The following is an 18,400-nucleotide window of genomic DNA, read 5'->3' on the forward strand; positions in this document are numbered from 1 at the left end:
TAACCGGTACTGACTGCCGGTAGGCGGTGGTCAGTACTGGCGACCACTTTCTTAATTTTTTTTTTTTTCATCTTTTTCCTTTGATTAATTTGTTTTATTTGTTCTCTGATTTTAATTTGTACTTGTTTTTCCATGTTTATTTTCTTTGTTTAACATTTATCAATTTAGCTCCTTTAGGTAGATGTATCGGAAAACGGAGAACGAAGAACGAAGAGGATTGATGTATTGCATCCTCCGCGGGACTGTTAATTCTAAGTATAGACTAAGTTAGTTTTAAGGCCACCATGTACCAATATCTGTGATCTGCCGAGCAATTATCCAATCTTTAGCTTATTTTTGCTCGCTTGCTCGTATCTCAGTCCGGCCACCTCTGCTTGTTGCATAAGCAAGTGACCGGCCGTGGAGGTGGACCGAACGCTCGATCGCCGTCTCTTCTGGTGCGTCCGCTTTGAGAGAGAACATGCTGCGAACACAGGGGCAGGTGTTCGCACCGGTCCCTGCGGAAGCCCTAGTGCCACAAGACCCTCTCTTCGTCATCCTTCGTGAGACAGGTCCACGCTCTGCGTGGCTCCTGGCTGCGGAGTTGGGAGAAACGGGGCACTCCAAGGAGTGGACGGCGTCGCGCATTTCCTTGAGAATCGGGCCTACTGAGGGGAAACGGGACCGAGCTAGTAGGACCAACTTCACGGTTCGCGTCGCGTATTCCCCAATTTTGCCTCAATTTTCCATAATGTAATTGCTCGGCAGAATTAAACGAGGAGATCGAAGGAACATTGATTCCTTCTATCTCTGCAGTTAGAATAAGTTAGTTTTAAGGCTGTGATCTGCCAAGCAATTATCCAATCTTTGGCTTAATTTTGCTCGGTTCCTCGTTCCTCAATCCGGTCACCACTGCTTCTTGTACAAGCAAGTGGCCGGCCGTGTAAGTAGTCCGAACGGTTTATCGCCGTCTCTTCCGGTGTGTCCGCTTCCAGAGGGGACATGTTGCGAGCACAGGAGCAGGCATTTTTGCCGGTCCCTGCGAAAGCCTCCAAAATAAGACCCTCTCGTCGTAAAGATGGAGAAACGGGGCACTCCTCTAGGGGAGTGGTAGGCGTCGTTCGTTTTCTCTGGAATCGGAACCACGGAGGGGAAACGGGATAGACCTAGTAGGACCAACTGCACGGTTCGTGTCGCGTCTTTCCCAATTTTGCCTAATTTTTCCATAATGTAATTGCTTGGCAGAACTAAACGAGGAGATCGAAGGAACATTGATTCCTTCCATCTCTTTGGTTTAGTATCTTCGTTTGTATCGCGTGTCGAGGGAGATCGATGGAACTTTGATTCCATCTATCTCTCTCCGGGTCTCCGCTCGCAGCAACCTCCACGTGGTGAGACCTGGTAATCGGTATTACTCGCTGCGAGTAATATCGAGCTAATTGGCTGCGAATTTAGAATGGTTATTTAAGATAAGAAGAAGTTGAATACCTTGAAAAGTAACATTTTTATAGTGCGTATGAATGCTTGAGTATGTTAATTAAATGAAAGAATGAGATTGTATCACCGATGTATTGATATCTTTCAATAAAGTTATTTTTAGTAACAACAAAAGCTTCTTTTTGGTCATTATTTGCCTCCGATTCCTTAATCGGATCCTATCAACTTGTTAAATTACCAAAGTACAAAATCGTCGAAAATTTTGGCCAAAGTTCAGAAATTTATTCGAAAATCACGCAAAATCTCAATTCGCAAAAACTAGTGGAATTTGACGTCATTTCCAAAAATCACCGGAGTAAGAATACCTTCTCGAGTATCATGTCCTCCCGTTACAAAAGCCAAAAATTGACGAAAAATTTTTGCAGAAGTTTAGAAATTCGTTCCAAAATCCCGCAAAATCTCAATTCGCGGAAATTCTTGGAATTTTACGACTTTCCAAAAAACCCCGAATAAGAATACAATCTCGAGTATCATGTTCTCCTGTTAGCAAAGCCCAAAATCGACGACAGATCTAGCAAAATTTCGGAAATTCATTTGAAAATCCCGCAGAATCTCAATTTGCAATTCTTAGAATTTGACGTCATATCTAGGAATCCGCGAAATCGTGGTATTTCCTCGCATATCGTATACTCCTGACAACAAGAGTCCCAACATTGAACATTTCCTACAATTTATGTCTGAATTTCATCCTTTGGTATGAGGAGAACACTGTCGCCAAGGAAGTATGCATTTCGACTTTTCAAGTACTAATCAAATGTTACATCGATATATCTAATAGACAATTATTACTTTCCATGTTTTAAAACTTTAAGAAACATCTCTTTACTTTGAAGTACGATCAAAATCAATTGCTATAGGCGAATCAATCATTTTTAATGCATAAATACGATGCACATTGTTCGATTAATATTGGGAACCAGCGTAAATGTTACTAACAATCGCGGAAATAGACAAACATTCACCGAAACCGTTCGCCTTCGCAAATTTAGCAATATCTTGACGTTTATTTATCATAATTATTAACAAGCGTCGTGGGACCTTAGATTAAACAATTATTACCATTGTTTTAGTATAAATAATGGCTTGAAAGTAATCACTTTCTGGAAATATTTGTTAGATCGAACAAAGACAATCGAAGTAACCGTGCGATAAAATAAATGAATATTTCTCTACATATCGAAATTATAGTTTGTATATATGCATATATATTCCGAACGCTCAGTGACACACATATGTCACACGGCAATGAAATGGGTTGCCATCTACTAGAGAATAGGTAAACTACACTTGTGGTGTGAAAACACCTGGCGGAGAAACGCTCAAGTTTGTCGAGGAATTGTTCTGAATTTTATCAATAGATAGCGCAACGAGCATAAATTTACCGACATTAAAGATAAGTAATTCCATTTGTATGATATTCCCTACCGTGCGGTAAAATAAATAAATATTTCTCTACATATAGAAATTATTGTTTGTATGCATGCAAATATGTTCTGAACGTGCAATTCCAAACATTCTATAAGGTGATAATTACATGGGTTGCCATCTATTGGACAAAGTGCTAAACTACATTTAAGGTGTGAAAACACCTGGCGGAGAAACGCTCAAGTTTGTCAAAGAATTGTTCAAATTTCCACCAATAGATAGCGCCACGAGCATAAATTTACCGACATTAAAGATAAGTAATTCCTTGTGTATGATATTCCCTACCGTGCGATAAAATAAATAAATATTTCTCTTCATATCGAATTATTGTTTGTATGCATGCAAATATATTCGGAACGCGCAATTCTAAACATTTGTAACGTGGTAATTATATGGGTTGCCGTCCCTTGGAGAACATACTTGCTAATTTTCGCGATTGTTACTAACATTTATGTATGTTCCCAATATTAATCGAACAATTTGTATCTTATTTATGCATTATAAATGATTATACTTATAGAAATTAATTTTCATCGAGATTCAAAGTAAGAACTCCTTTAGTAAAGTTTCAAAGCATGAAAAGTAATAATTATCTATTTAGTGCAATAGTTTAACATTTATTTAATTCTCATAATTTACACAATACGCGTAGAAGTTGTATTTTTTACTGAAACGTGCTGAATTTCGATTAATCGCTTTTCTATATAGAAAAATCATCGTGATAAACACTTGTGAGTCGATAATCGATATGTGTAGCCTTGATTTCGAGGTATCAAAGATTTTTTTAAATGTATAAAGTAAGGCTAGAATGCAGAGAAATTTCATTACGCTGATTTCGTTTAACTTTACATTTATTCGAAAGATGATACATACGAAACTTTGTACAGAAATATTTATTTATTTTATTGCACCGTAGGGAATACCATACAAATGGAATTACTTATCTGTAATGTCGGTAAATTATGCTCGTGGCGCTCTCTATTGGTGGAAATAAGAACAATTCCTCAACAAACTTGAGCGTTTCTCCGCCAGGTGTTTTCACACCTTAAGTGTAGTTTACCTATTCTCCAGTAGATGGCAACTCACTTCATCGCCGTGTGACATATGTGTGTCACTTAGCGTTCGGAATTTAAATGCATAAATACAAACTATTTTTTCGATATGTAGAGAAATATTCATTTATTTTATCGCATGGTTACTTCGATTGTCTTTGTTCGATCTAACAAATATTTCCAAAAAGTAATGACTTTCAAGCCATTATTTGTACTAGAACATTGTTAATAATTGATTAATCTACGGTCCCACGACGTTTGTTAATAAATATGATAAATAAACATTAATAAATTACGAAATCTGCAAAGGCGAACGGTTTCGGTGAATGTTTGTTCATTTCCGCGATTGTTACTAATATTTACGCTGGTTCCCAATATTAATCGAACAATGTGCATCTTATTTATGTATTGCAATTAATTAAGAAACTTATAGAAATTAATTTTGATCGAGACTCGATGTTAAAACGTGTTTCGTAAAGTTTTTAAGCATGGAAAGTAACAATTGTTCATTAGATACATTAATTTAACATTTGTTTAATTCTTATAATTTACACAATACGCGTAGAAGTTGCAGTTTTTACTTAAAAGAGTCGAAATTCAATTAATCGCTTTTCTAGATAGAAAAATCATCGTGATGAACACTTATGAATCGATAATCGATATGTGTAGCCTTGACAATTTCGGTTGGACATTATTGAAAAATTCCATCGCGAACGAAGAATACTTCAACGAAATATTTTAATACTCTGTCATATACATGAATTTGTACTACATTTAATAGATTTGTATGTCATCGAATGAACAGGATTTAAAGTAAGATTACATTTAAGTTCGTATGTTTTATTATTATATTTAGGTTTGTCTCTATCTTCTCAAGTGATGTAATGTAGTTAATTTTTCTCTCCTTTAGTTAGCTATTAAAAAAAATTGTCACTAAAATAGTGTTGCCATCTACCGGTGAGCGGGCCGAACTACTTTTGTATCTAAAATTTGCGCCTTCGTCGGGAAAATACCCAAGTTTGTAGAGAAATAGTTCCACTTTTTGCTGCTAAATGACGTCACGTATATGAATTAGAGTGACGTTGACAAATATTAAATTTAGATGGTATTACGTGATAATGCCGAGCTAATCAGTTGCGAATTTAAAATGGTTTCTTAACTATTCTTTTCTACTTTCCTTCCATTCCTTTTACGTAATCTGAAATTGTATGTCAAAGAACGAGATATGAAAGTTACAATTATTGTTTGACCATTCCTTCTTTAGAATATAATTTATACCTATTACCGAATAAAAGTCTGATACTAAATGGAAATTGGAAAACTTTATGAAACTCTTATATTAGATATAACTTTGAAAATATTCTTAATTTCATATTCCTAAATTGATCCAATTGATCCATTCATTTGTGGAAAGAATGGAACATTTTTTTACAATATCTTTTGTTACCGATAGGTTTAATGTAATCGTCACTTATGGTAAGGAATGATTTTCAACTTTTCTAATCTGTACCGACTATGGTGGTTTAGTAGACTATGGTTTCTTAAATCTCCGTTCTGAAATGTAGAAGTTGCTTCAAAACCATTTACATTTTATAAAGTCGGTATTTCAGATTGTATAACACCTACTCTTGTGAGGTATAACGTCTATCTTAAATATCGTTTGGAGTGCGATAGGGTTGCTTAGCAGAAAGGCTTATCCTCAAACCATCCTAGAATTTCACCCACCAACCATATTAATTCATATAAAGATTGACACAAGCGCCTGTACAGTATGTTTTACATTTAGTACTTCATTCATTTCAGGCCTTAAAAATCACTTCCTCTCATTAATTCTAGAGGGGATACGTCCGTTAGTTGCCTTGTGCTCCAAAGAAAATAAGCATGGTGGTTATTACGTTGTGACAAGAGAAACGTCAAATTTGTAACATTTCTTAAGTTAGACTGGGCTGACGTTTATCATATCTGACTACTTGATTCGAATAATTAAAAATTGTTCCTGATTCCTTCATGTACACACAGACAATAAAAATGCCGGTCCAGAAGGATTCTAACATTGTAAAAATCGCTGTTCAAATGACAGAACAAGTACCACAACTTATTTTATTTAATCAAAAGCATCCACTAACCGGAATTATTCAGGTACTTGAAACCGAGACTAAACTTAATATACCACAAAAATTGCAGTGTTATGTTTTTTTTGAAATTTTTTAAAAACAATTATTTCCTATCAAAGATTTTGGAGCAATTACTTATGGAGTAAAAATGTTTAATCGTACTAAATTCAATTGTTTATTAGGAATTATGCAATGGGTGGGGTCTCTCAGATCCTGAATCATATTCGTTACAATTTACCGAAAGTAATAATCAAAATTATATCACAGAGAAGAATCGTAATGAAGTAAAGAATGGCAGTATTCTTAAATTGGAGTTGTCTCCCTCTAAAACAGCCAGTGATATTCTATCTAAACTTAACAATGGAACTATGGAAGAAAAGACTGTAGCTCTGCAAAAATTAAGCACCCTCAGTACAGACATGACATTTGCATTAGAATTTATTAATAAACAAGGATTAGCTTTAATTATATCACAGGTATTCAATGTCTTGATAAAGTGTTCAATGTAATTGTTTTGTTTCATTTTCTTATTTACTTAATATATTTTTCATAGGTGGAAGGAGAAAAGTATAAAGGTAATGCACTTGCATATTCACTTCAATCATTTGTAGAACTTATGGATCATGGAATTGTTTCATGGGATATATTAGAAACATCTTTTATTAATAAAGTAGCCAGCTATGTAAACAATCAGGCTGTAACTCAAGATACTAGTATTATTGAAGCTTCGCTTAGTATTCTTGAAAATATAGTACTCAATTCTTCTGGAAAATATGGACAAGTTGAAAAAGAAGTGACTTTTCCCAACCTAGTAATGCATCTACAAAGTATGCGTCCGCAAATACAACAAAATGCTATAGCTCTGATAAATGCCTTATTCCTTAAGGCTGATTTATCCAAGCGTAGGTCTGTTGCTGCAGCTCTTCAATCTAAACAAGTTAGAAATGTTTTTTTAACAAACATCATACAGTCCACTGGTCAGGTACGAGGTATTAAAATATTTTCATTTGTTATAAGACAATATTCATATATATTTACTGTACAACATATTTCTTATGCAGGTTGGTGCAGAAATGGCACATCAATTATATGTATTGCAAACATTAATGTTAAGTCTATGGGAACAACGAATGATGACAAAGATGGATCCTCAAGATCAAGATGCACACGATAAAATTAAAGAGCTTCGAAGAATTGCTTTTGACACAGAAGGGGCAGCTGGTGGAGACCTAACTGCTCGGAAACAAGGCCTTTATGCTAAGGATTATAAAAAATTGGGTTTTAAATATGACATTAATCCTGCTCTTGATTTTACGGAAACTCCTCCTGGCATGCTTGCTCTAGATTGCATGGTTTATTTTGCACGTAATCATACAGAAGCTTATACTAAAGTTGTTTTAGAAAATTCTTGCAGAGCAGATGAACACGAGTGTCCTTTCGGAAGGACGAGCGTCGAGCTAGTTAAGTTACTTTGCGAAGTAAGTATATAAAGTTTAATATTAAATAATTAAATTGAATTATGTATATTATTAAATTTAATTAGGTATTACGTATTGGAGAAGCACCTAGTGAACAAGGTCAATCGTACCATCCAATGTTTTTTACCCACGATCATCCATTTGAGGAGTTCTATTGTGTATGTATAGTGCTATTAAACAAAACTTGGAAGGAGATGAGAGCCACCACTGAAGATTTTGTAAAAGTATTTTCTGTTGTAAGAGAACAAATCACTAGAGCACTTCAATGCAAGCCTACAGGGCTTGATAAATTTAAAAATAAATTACAACAATTAACATATTCAACAATTACTAATCTTTGGCAACAAGAAAGAACTAGTAGAGAAGAGTGGGAAAGTCATACAAGACCAATTGTTGAACTTAGAGAACAAATTACACCAGAAATTCTAGAACTCATTCAGCAACAACGCTTAGGTTTTTTAGTAGAAGGCACTAGATTTATGAAATACAGTGCAAGAGGACAGGTATCTATTTTTTTTCCTTAAAAAGAAATAAATATTACATGCGCCAGAACATTTATTATGCATTATACAAAAACTGTAATGTACACAGAGAATCAAGGACAAATTTTGGTACGTTCGACTTTCACCTAATCACAAAGTATTTCATTATGGAGATTGTGATGAAAAATCAGTACCAACAATCGATGAGCTTCCTACAAAACTAGCTGTAGTTGAAATTCGAGGTTTATTAACTGGTAGAGATTGTCCTCATATGAAAGATTTACAAAGGCGGAAAACCACGCATCAATTAGCTTTTTCTTTAATTTTGGATTCTGTTGAAGTTTCAAGTCTAGACTTTGTTGCTCCTGATGAAGAAGTTTTTGATTACTGGACTGATGGCATTAATGCTTTGCTTGGTATGTAGTAGCCATTACATATGTAAATTATGTAATACTTTTTTTTACAAATTTAACAAATAAAACAAATTTATTTACAGGCAATAGAATGACTAGTAAAGAGGCAGACAATGATTTGGAAACATTATTATCTATGGATATTAAATTGAGACTTTTAGATGCAGAAGAAATCGATATACCTCAAGATCCACCTGCTATTCCTGACCCACCACCAAATTACGACTTTTGTTACGAATTGAAGTAAAAGTTGCTATTTGCGTTCAAAAATTGTTATAACAGTTTTATACTGGCATATATGATTCAGATATTTCTAAAAATTAGGACTATAATATTTTATTCTAGATGACAATTTTTATACAAATGAATCATTTTTAGTACTTTTATTCATATTATCTTTATACAATATTCAAGGTTTTCAATTACTTTATGGATTGAAACATAAGTATTTTAATTATATTAGAAGACGCAGTATATTTTACCAAAGATATATTTTATATTTTACATATACAAATTATATATAAAATTTTTAAAAGTATTTGTATATATCAATTTGATACTTCTACAACGATATATTTTTTTTTATGTCGTAACGATAGAATGAATCTAAAAATTAATATTGTTTATTGTTTCCATAGCAACATATTTAATCAACCGATTGTAATTATAATGGGACTTTATTTGAAATCATGTTTAATTATTTGATTTTTTATAGATATTTTGTTAAAGTAATTATAATATTAGTGGTGTAATAAATTTAAAAAATATAAATTAATAAATTATTTATTGAAACATGCTTTACGAATAATATAGATAAAAAGTGATAATATTAGAAGCAGTAACAATGTTGATCATGTGCAGGTACATATGTTGCAATTATTCCGAAAAATAGTATTAGTTGCATAATTAATAATATTTTTACATTTTCTACAAGTGCCACACTGCTGTAAAATGGTAATCACAATTTACAATATCTTACATAATATCCTCTGAAAGTATATGGTAATTTTGAGGGTCGTTTGCTTGATGATTTGGTGGGCAAAGAAAGAATTCAATAAAATTAAGGACAGGACCTCTGCTAAATGGATTCAAATATCTTCCTTTCTTGTCCCTTAAATATGAATACCTTTTATAATTAAACATTTCATTTGTGGTCAAATTCATACACGCATGCAATACCTATACAAAAAACACAGATCATTGTAAATTTAGATAAGTCTGGATTACTTTTTGATGCTGACATATAATTATAGTTATACTTTATATTTACCGAAGTACATGTCAAAATCCATCCAAGTCCACAGAAGACCAAAGCTTCTAATACACCCAACACATATAATAATTGAATTCCTTCAATTGCCATGCAGTAGCAAGCGAAGTAAATTGTAAATGAACAGTTTATTGCTACACACATAACAAAAAGGAAAAACCACATTCTGAAACAATAATTTATCAATGATATTTGATAATTATAGAAGTTATGTGTAAGATGTGTATACAATTATAATACTTTATTATTCACCTATTTCTTAAACCGACACAATTGTATATAAATGGACAGTGATGATCAAAATATGTAACGCATCTGTTACAGATTCTGCAGTGTTTAGCTCTTAAAGGTCTGAAGCATCTACAACTGTGACACAATCGAGATAATAATACATTCCTTTTTTTCCATTTATCAAAATACGGAATCTAAAAATAAGGACAATTTCGTTAAATATTGTAATAGTTTGTATTGATATCTTTATTGAGTAATAATTAAACCATAAAACAATACCTGTTTAATTGCCCTATAGTAGGTATCACTGTTTTGTGGTACATAGCCAGGATCCCTCCTGTTTGCTACAATCCATGAAATCCACATAACAATATTCCAATAAATAAAGCAATAATGACTGCCACGCAAAAGGTTCCATGTTAATGGGATACATTTTAGTAGATACATTGGATATCCCCATAATAAAACAGATATCATAAATAGTAATATAGGACCTTTACTGTTTCCAGCTCCACCAAATAGTAGCGCCCTTTAAAGAAAACAAATGTTAATATATTAAGAAACATAATATTTTTAATAATGATTGACAAAGAATATAATAATATAAACCAAAGTTCGTTGATAGGTGGAATCCATCTAGCCCTTCGTTTTTGTTCAGCTTGTAGTATTCTTACAATTTCTGAATGTCTGTGACTTTTTGCTAACTGTAATGGTGTTTTACCATTCTTGTCACGAGGCTCTAATTCAATTTTACTTTTTTCACAAAGTATTTTGACACAACTAACATTACTAGAAAGGCATGCTAAATGTAGTGGTGTAGATCCAAAATAGTCTGGCTTTTGTAAGTCTACTCCACTGTACATAAGTAATCTTATTAACTCTGCATGGCCTTTGTATGCAGCCCAATGAAGGGCAGTATCACCATTTATGTCCGTTAAATGTCCCAATGCACCAGATCCTAATAAAAATGCTGCTGTTGCAAATTTCCCAAACATACAAGCAGTCATCAAAGGTGTTAAACCTTTAAAATCTGCTGCATTAACAGCAACTCCTGCCTGAAAAACAGAAACTATACAAATTTTGATGGACAAGAATTATGATTTCATGTACAATAGTTTTATTAATTTACATACTTTTAACAACAATTGAACTATTGCACTATGACCCTTACGACAAGCCCAATGTATTGGTCTTGGTCCTTGTGTTCCAAGACAAGAAAGATCAACTGGTCCATTCCGTTCTATTAAGTATCTCATTACCTGTTGGATGATAAAATATTATTGTTTCAATGCAAGGAAATATGTACTATTCTTTATCTGAATTAATGAAATATAACTAACTTCAATGTTTCCATCTAAAGCAGCCCAATGGGCAGGAGTATATCCCCATTCGTCTCTTGCACTTAATACACTTAAACCATTTTTTTCTACCAGTTCATCAACAGCTCCAATTTCGCTAAAAACATGTTTAAAGTATTTTTATTATTTTTCAGTTTATTCTTAATTATACAAATAAAATCGTAAAAAAAATAAAAGAAATAAAAGTATCTAATCTAACCCAGATCTAAGAAGTTCAAAAATCTTTTTTGTTTCATCGGATGGTGTTTGACCTGGAGCATGTTCGTCTGTATAAATGTTGTCATCTGGACCATTTCTTGTCTGTAAATCAGTGCCTTTAGCAGATCCATGACTCTGATGGGTAGTGCTAGAAATTGGAGTGTTTGGTAGATGCCCGACCATGTCGGGATCGGGACTTAGTTCCCATACAGATCTTGCTGCACCAGGCCCTGTAACAGGGCTCACAGGATACACCTAAAAAGATGAATTCAATTTTCAGCCAAATATACTTAACAATATAAATGAGCATTATAGCCGTTTAAAAGAGATATCAAATACTATTTCCAAATACTATTTTTAAAAATAGTTGCATTTATTTTGTATTACAAATTAAAACTTGGCGGTAGTTTCAAAAATATGATATGGTTTGTGCCTTTATGTCCCGTATGTAATGAAATTAAAGCTTTCAATTATGTTATCATTGCGTATATTATATTTATATAAAATAAAGATTTTTTTAGTTTACCTTACAAAGCGTTGCGAGTTCCGTATTTACACGTTCGTGTTCGGAAGGTGTCCTGAAGGATGCGCCCTGTGTAGAGGTTGTCCCACCTTCCGGAACGGTTAGTCACAACGAAACATTTGGTCCAACCATGTTTTCCAATACTCTTCTTATTACACACTTTTTCCTTCACTATGATAAATTCTAGAACAATAGCCTCGTTAGAACACAACGATGTGACGAGTCACGAGAAGCAACGTCCGCATTTCCGACTATCGTTATTTGATATTCCGCATTCAAATCAATACCGTGGTTGAATGAACGCCTGCGTACTAAAATCACACGAAACGCAAAACTTGCTGTGTTACCTCTTAACGTTTATAAAAATTTTACATTTAATCATATTTATTCGATCAAAATTTGAATTAAAACTACTTTCTAATAGATTATATTTACAAACTCTGCCGGCTTAGATTTCTGTTTGTAAGATAACATGTTTTAATAAAAATAAAGTTAAATTTAAAACTAAACAAGATCAATATTATTTACTTAGTTTCTGTATTTTGCTATTCCTTTACTCCTTTCAAAATACCCTAGATTCCAAGAATTGTCACATTATATCCAAAAAGATCCGCGAAATAAAATTTTCGAAATTTTGATAAGATATTTTGTCACATATTCGAACTTTGGTATCAGGAGAACATCATGTTCGAGGAAGTATTCGAATTTCGCGGATTCCTAGAATTGTGAAATATTTAATTTCCGAGATATTTAAAAAACATTTGCAATGCTCTAAATTTGTATTGTTCATTAATATAAGTGTATTGTGCTAAGTAATAATTGAATAAGTAGTTTCTTTTTTGCTTTCTCTTTTGTTCCTCATTGCGATTATCACTGCTTTTTGTATAAAGTACATAACATTATCCAACATTTCAGTAGTGCGACAACTAGAAGCATATCCTGATGAAAGTATAGCCGGAATAAACGGGAACTGGTGACTTTTCTTTCATACGGCATAAATTCGTGTTACACAGTACATATTATTTCACTTTCTTTCGTACACATACCTCGTGGCAATATGTCTCCATCTGATTTTGACATTTGACGTCTAAGATCTCATATAATGTAAGGTTTATGAAAATTTTCAAATCTATATAAATTTATGTAAATTAATTTAAACGAAGAGAAAGAAATGAATTCAAATGTTAATTGTAAAATGACAGAAAGGGATGAAACATCAGTGGAACCGAAATCTGAAATTCTTGAAGAGGTTACAAACGATGAAGCCGATATTAGTCGTTATTTTGAAAATGCGTCCCGTACAATTTTTGACGAAATTGTTTCACCTAAAAAACAAGATTTTCTCGAAGTACAAAGAAGTTCTGGAAACCAAATTCCAGATTTCGAATTACTAACAGATCGTTCGAATGAATTTTTAAAGAGTAGTGTATTACTCGGTAACGAGCGACTCGATCATAGTGTTATGAACGATATGCATAGAGATATCTGGATACCTTCTGAACAAACAAGAAAAGTCTTACGAAGTATTGCCACATCAACTAGTGGGTCTAATTCGCTTGACAGTGATAACTTAACAATGCCAGGACTTGCAATACAGGGAGACATGCCGGATTTAATCAAAACTACTGCTATTCACTTTCTAGGTGAAGACGAAAATATTCACAGAAATGTACTTACTGCTTCAGATGTAACACAGGATGAACGTGGCTTGAGAAACTTAATACAGGCTGGCTGTTACAAAGCAGCGATAAATTTATCAGGAAGGCTTTTAGCAGTATATGCTCAAGGACATGGCAAAATAAATCAACCTAGCAAACACACTCCACATTCTTTGCAATTATGGTACACAAGACTTGCTTTATTGACTAAACTCAGACAAATAGATATATTAGAAAATGAATCGAAACCATTTGGTAATTTAGATAAGCCAGATATGTATTTTACATTTTATCCTGAACTTTATGGTACTAGACCAGGTTCTATGGCTTCCTTCTCCTTTAGATTACTTTTAGCTGAAATTCCATTACATTGTGGAAAACCGAAACAAGCATTGGATAATTTATTTAAGCTCTTAGCGACGGTAAATCAGATAATATCAAATTTTAATGCTGGACTTGGCGGAGATGGATCTCGTGTTAAAGTTGGTACAGCTGAACAAGAGGATGCTGTACGATTATGGAAAGGCAGAAAATTAAGAATCCTTATGTCTATCACTAATTGTGCAGTCAGTATGAAGAATTATGTACTCGCTGTAGATATTTTAGAAAAATTATGCGACTTTCCAGATTGGACTACTGAACAATTGGATGCTTTAAAATCTAGTATTGGAAGACTACATTTGTTTTTGGGAGATGTTTCAGCAGCAGAGAAATTATTTATCAGTCAACATAAACAGGAGAGTGGTTTAACTGTCAGAGAGTTGATGGACAGAGGATTAATGGCAGTAGCACAAAATGCTTTTCAAGATGCATATAGATGCTTCCAAGCTGCAGCTGCAATGGATCCTTCAAACATTGCGTTAATTAATAATATGGCTGTTTGCCTTTTATATACAGGACAACTAAAAGCAGCAGTACACTTATATGAAAGTGCAATTGCAAAAAACCCTGTAAAAAGTTTACAAGAACCTATACTACTAAATATATGCAGTTCATATGAATTACATACAATCCACTGTGAACAGCCAAAATTACATCTATTGAGCCAACTAAATAGATATAAAGGAGATGCTATAGATATTCATTGTCTAAAACTTGCTCTGTAAAATTAATACTAATTTTAAAGAAACTATTTTATTCGTCCATGTATAGTATACAGTAAGCCTCAAGAGAAATATTAAATCTGTTATTTATTTATAAAAGTGATTACATTAAGCAATGTGTAAAGTTTATCAATAAAAATTAATTTCCATCAGTTTCCATAAGTGTCATTATTTCTGTTGCAGAACTTCACAGCAAAATTTGATAATATTAATCAGTTGATGCGTCAGATGATGCATTAGAAATTGTTCCTTTTAAACACCGACAAGTTAAATAAAGCTTCGAGAAATGTACAAACTCGGACGATATATAATAGAGATATTTTACCTCAACTAATTGGGACTATTGATTTGAAATATCACTGGTTTAGAGCGACCTCTCAATTTAAAAGCGGTGGTTTGGGAAACTATATTCTGCTGAAGTCGGTAAACGTAGAAAACACATTTTCCATTAGTTACGGTTCTGTTGAACCTATCGGTATCAAAAAGTATTCTAACAATACGTTATATTCATTCTTACAGATGGAACTTGAAACATTATTTCCAAAATCACAAATAATTTAAGAGTTTAATAAAGTTTTCGAAGTCCCGCTTATCAACAGACTCTCATCCAATAGAACATACATATATTTTATATTCTAAGGGATGACTGGATAAACAACACTTAAAACTTTCAGCTCTTCTTATCTCTTCTTATCTCTTCTTATAAAATTAAAAAATTTTTTTATTTATCTGTATACGTTTTTCTTGTTTTGATTGACAACAGTTTTATAAAGCGTTTGTCATTTTATATTGTTTATTTCAATTTAAAATTATAATGCAATATGCTAAGATTAGTTGTGTAAGAATGATACATGCAAGTATATCATGTAAAGTACATTGAATTTTCCAAATTAAAAACTATATAGTCATTTACTTTACATCATTTACTAAGTATTTTTTTTTATTCTTTGTATATTTAAACTGCTCACAAAAATAGTATGTATAATTTTTTTATCATATATATAATCTGTACATTATTCATTAATTATAATTTGTACAAACGTTCAACATATTCTTATTCTAATAATAGTATAAAGATAAAGAATATGAAAGGATTGGAGAAAACTCTAGATAGGAAATTTAAAGTTTCCAATCCCAAGGTATACATAAAACCCCATCGCTCATAACTGAATAATAATGTGTCACCCAAAGCATGACACCTTCTAGTAGGGGTGCTAAAACAATTTTATGCAATAGTAAACGTTCGCAACATTGTATCATCAGATCTGGAGTAATACTATCGTCCTTATTGAGCGCAATCAAACCCAATTCTTGAACTGCTTTATCATGAAGTTCGTGTTCTATGTGTTTAACGCTGCAACAAAATACGATATATAATAGTACAAAGAAATAACATTTTTTGCAAGATCACAAAATAATCATACTTGTTATAGTGATGTAACCTTTTAGTAGCTTCTTCTAAGTTTTCAGTAATAAAATTTACTAAAAGGAAACTTGGGCATGAAGATGGAACTATAAATTGTCCAGTAGGAGAGAGCATTAATGGACCTGCTTCACTGAAAATAAAGCTTCTTTTATCATTTATATCGTATCTTAAATTTTTATTATTAGATACTTACAAATGTACTAATTAAATTTATCCCATACTTACATAAAAACCAAACGCAAATATATTAAATATAAAATATTAAATACTTCAAGTAATACTAACGCTTCGATTACAATTTCGTAAGCGGATAAATTGGCTGGCCACACTTTCGGATAGTTTCGTCTTCCTCGGTAATCTGAGAGGGTTGTAGTAAGTTGCCTCAGTTGACGCTCATACTGGCTAACCATTACCTTCGGCATGAATTTCCTGCACATATAGAGTACTCTGAGCCTTACCGTCACTCAATTAATGTGTTGTATTACGCACCGTCGACCAACTTTTATGTCAAGAAGTACTTGTGAAACTGCCTTCTCAAAAGCTGGTAATCTCAACAGTACAACATCATGCTTTTGAACATTTTTGATTAGCTATAAAAAAGGGTTCCTTTAATAAAATGACATGCATTTTATAAATATTCTATTAAATTAACAATTTATTCTTACATCGAGCCAATTATTTCTGACTTCACCTGAATTCAACATAACACTTCCCTCTAGACTAATGCCTGTATCATTGGCAAACACTAATGTTCTATTTTTTAATACTTCCATTGGTTTGGGATGATGTTCAACTAATGCCTTGAAGGCCAGTAAACAGCCTCTATAATGAGCTATATTCCATCCACAATCCCATATAATATTTTTTAAACCTAATTCTGAGCATAATATCTTTTCTAGTTTTTGTACTTCTTCTCGCATTGGCCTACATGCTTCCAACTTAACATGTACTTCGTTAATATGTTTCTCTAAATATGCCCTAATCAATAATATTTTGTTTAAATTTTTGAAATAAATTTTATTTACTTAAATGAGAAAATGCATTTGATATTGATCTTACTTAAGAGTATCTGGTTCTAAATTAATTTTTTTTTTCATTATAATAGATGCATAAATAGGATCATCTTCTAATTCTGAAAAATCTATGTTTTCTCTTGTAGTTCCTTTTCTTTGCCAGAACTTCGATTTGTATTTTGTAGACTCCAAAGGTTTTTGTTCTTCAATTTTGTCTACAAATGTAGTTGGCAAATCACATGTTTTCAAAATAGAGAGTATAGTTTGCCTCAGATCTTTCTCTTTTAATTGTATTTTTACGAGAGTAAATTTACCAGCCTTGACCTCTTTTTCATCTTTTGAACGTAAATAAAATGGTAAGGTAGTAGGTCTTACAGGTCTTTGTTGTTGTAAATTTTCTATAATTGAACTTAATTGTTTCAAAGAATTTTCATTTACTGTCTGGAACATTCAAATAACATTTGAAATAATTTGTCCCATTCTGATTGGTAAAATTAAATTCGATAAATATAAATTTTGATATAGTCTATGTCAATATATATGTAGAATAATCATCGACCTTCCTTTGTTCTATAAATAATTCTAAATATAATTAAACAATAAACTGCGTTGCCGCTGCTAAGTCAATCTAAATCGTTTACAATTTAGAAATTTATTTTTTAGAAGTTACCTAAATTCGTTTGACGATCAAAATTACACTTACTCTTTGTGTAGGATATTGTCCAAAAAGATCAGGGTGAACTGTAAAATAAAAAGGTCGAAGTGCAGTGGACACTTCGCCCGTACTTAAAGCCCTCATGGCATCTCTTTTGTAGAAGCTGTCAAAAAAAAACAATTGTTATACAATGTAATTATATTCTCATGATTTAATCAAATAAATTTGCTTACCATCTCCCTATTGTACAAAACATTTTTATAATTTATCGTAATGTCATTACACGTTCATATCAAACGACAGTTTGCGAGCTAAAACGCGATAAACATTGCATTTATCACTCATCGAACTCACCAACACCCTATTACACGCATACAATTGCATACAACTAGTGAGCTGGAAGCTCGTTAGCCGCAGAATATGATCTTTTAGGCATATAATCTTCCTAAATGTTTAATATATAACTTCTTCGAAGTGACTGATTTTCCATCGTGTCAGAATACAAACTCGATGTAACATTGGACT

The 18,400-nt window shown here is 32.7% G+C and overlaps 4 protein-coding genes across 9 annotated transcripts; 2 read left to right on the forward strand and 2 right to left on the reverse strand.

Moving 5' to 3' along the window:
- Positions 1-5,123: 5,123 nt before the first annotated feature.
- Positions 5,124-8,904, forward strand: Ced-12 (engulfment and cell motility Ced-12). Of its 4 annotated transcripts, none has more exons than XM_076318395.1 (8): positions 5,124-5,429; positions 5,757-6,092; positions 6,250-6,543; positions 6,621-7,049; positions 7,129-7,545; positions 7,611-8,048; positions 8,137-8,443; positions 8,524-8,904. In XM_076318395.1, the coding sequence occupies exons 2-8, from the start codon at positions 5,961-5,963 to the stop codon at positions 8,685-8,687; spliced, it is 2,181 nt and encodes a 726-aa protein (XP_076174510.1). In that variant the 5' UTR covers positions 5,124-5,429; positions 5,757-5,960; the 3' UTR covers positions 8,688-8,904. The 4 variants fall into 4 exon arrangements, with proteins under 4 accessions (XP_076174510.1, XP_076174514.1, XP_076174512.1 ...); XM_076318399.1 differs by having other exon boundaries at positions 5,790-6,092; XM_076318397.1 differs by lacking the exon at positions 5,124-5,429 and adding an exon at positions 5,449-5,722 and having other exon boundaries at positions 5,790-6,092.
- Patsas (palmitoyltransferase Patsas) lies at positions 6,718-12,346 on the reverse strand. The gene is made up of 10 exons (XM_076318400.1): positions 12,024-12,346; positions 11,499-11,752; positions 11,282-11,396; positions 11,075-11,200; positions 10,551-10,996; positions 10,221-10,470; positions 9,963-10,135; positions 9,711-9,876; positions 9,420-9,619; positions 6,718-6,996 (listed from the first exon to the last, which is right to left on the reverse strand). Exons 2-10 carry the CDS (start codon positions 11,678-11,680, stop codon positions 6,960-6,962), a joined length of 1,695 nt encoding a protein of 564 aa, XP_076174515.1. The 5' UTR covers positions 11,681-11,752; positions 12,024-12,346; the 3' UTR covers positions 6,718-6,959.
- A 532-nt stretch (positions 12,347-12,878) lies between these two features.
- Positions 12,879-14,936, forward strand: LOC143149930 (trafficking protein particle complex subunit 12). Of its 2 annotated transcripts, XM_076317807.1 has the most exons (2): positions 12,888-13,124; positions 13,223-14,936. In XM_076317807.1, exon 2 carries the CDS (start codon positions 13,483-13,485, stop codon positions 14,782-14,784), a length of 1,302 nt encoding a protein of 433 aa, XP_076173922.1. In that variant the 5' UTR covers positions 12,888-13,124; positions 13,223-13,482; the 3' UTR covers positions 14,785-14,936. The 2 variants fall into 2 exon arrangements, with proteins under 2 accessions (XP_076173921.1, XP_076173922.1); XM_076317806.1 differs by having other exon boundaries at positions 12,879-14,936.
- Positions 14,937-15,742: 806 nt separating this feature from the next.
- On the reverse strand, positions 15,743-18,388 carry LOC143150261 (T-cell activation inhibitor, mitochondrial). 2 transcript variants are annotated; one of them, XM_076318412.1, is made up of 8 exons: positions 18,109-18,388; positions 17,924-18,038; positions 17,267-17,661; positions 16,873-17,185; positions 16,697-16,797; positions 16,493-16,654; positions 16,206-16,337; positions 15,743-16,135 (listed from the first exon to the last, which is right to left on the reverse strand). In XM_076318412.1, exons 1-8 carry the CDS (start codon positions 18,129-18,131, stop codon positions 15,901-15,903), a joined length of 1,476 nt encoding a protein of 491 aa, XP_076174527.1. In that variant the 5' UTR covers positions 18,132-18,388; the 3' UTR covers positions 15,743-15,900. The 2 variants fall into 2 exon arrangements, with proteins under 2 accessions (XP_076174527.1, XP_076174528.1); XM_076318413.1 differs by having other exon boundaries at positions 16,493-16,636; positions 18,109-18,386.
- Positions 18,389-18,400: the final 12 nt, after the last annotated feature.

This window comes from Ptiloglossa arizonensis, chromosome 8, assembly GCF_051014685.1.
Source record: "Ptiloglossa arizonensis isolate GNS036 chromosome 8, iyPtiAriz1_principal, whole genome shotgun sequence".
Lineage (NCBI taxonomy): Eukaryota > Metazoa > Arthropoda > Insecta > Hymenoptera > Colletidae > Ptiloglossa > Ptiloglossa arizonensis.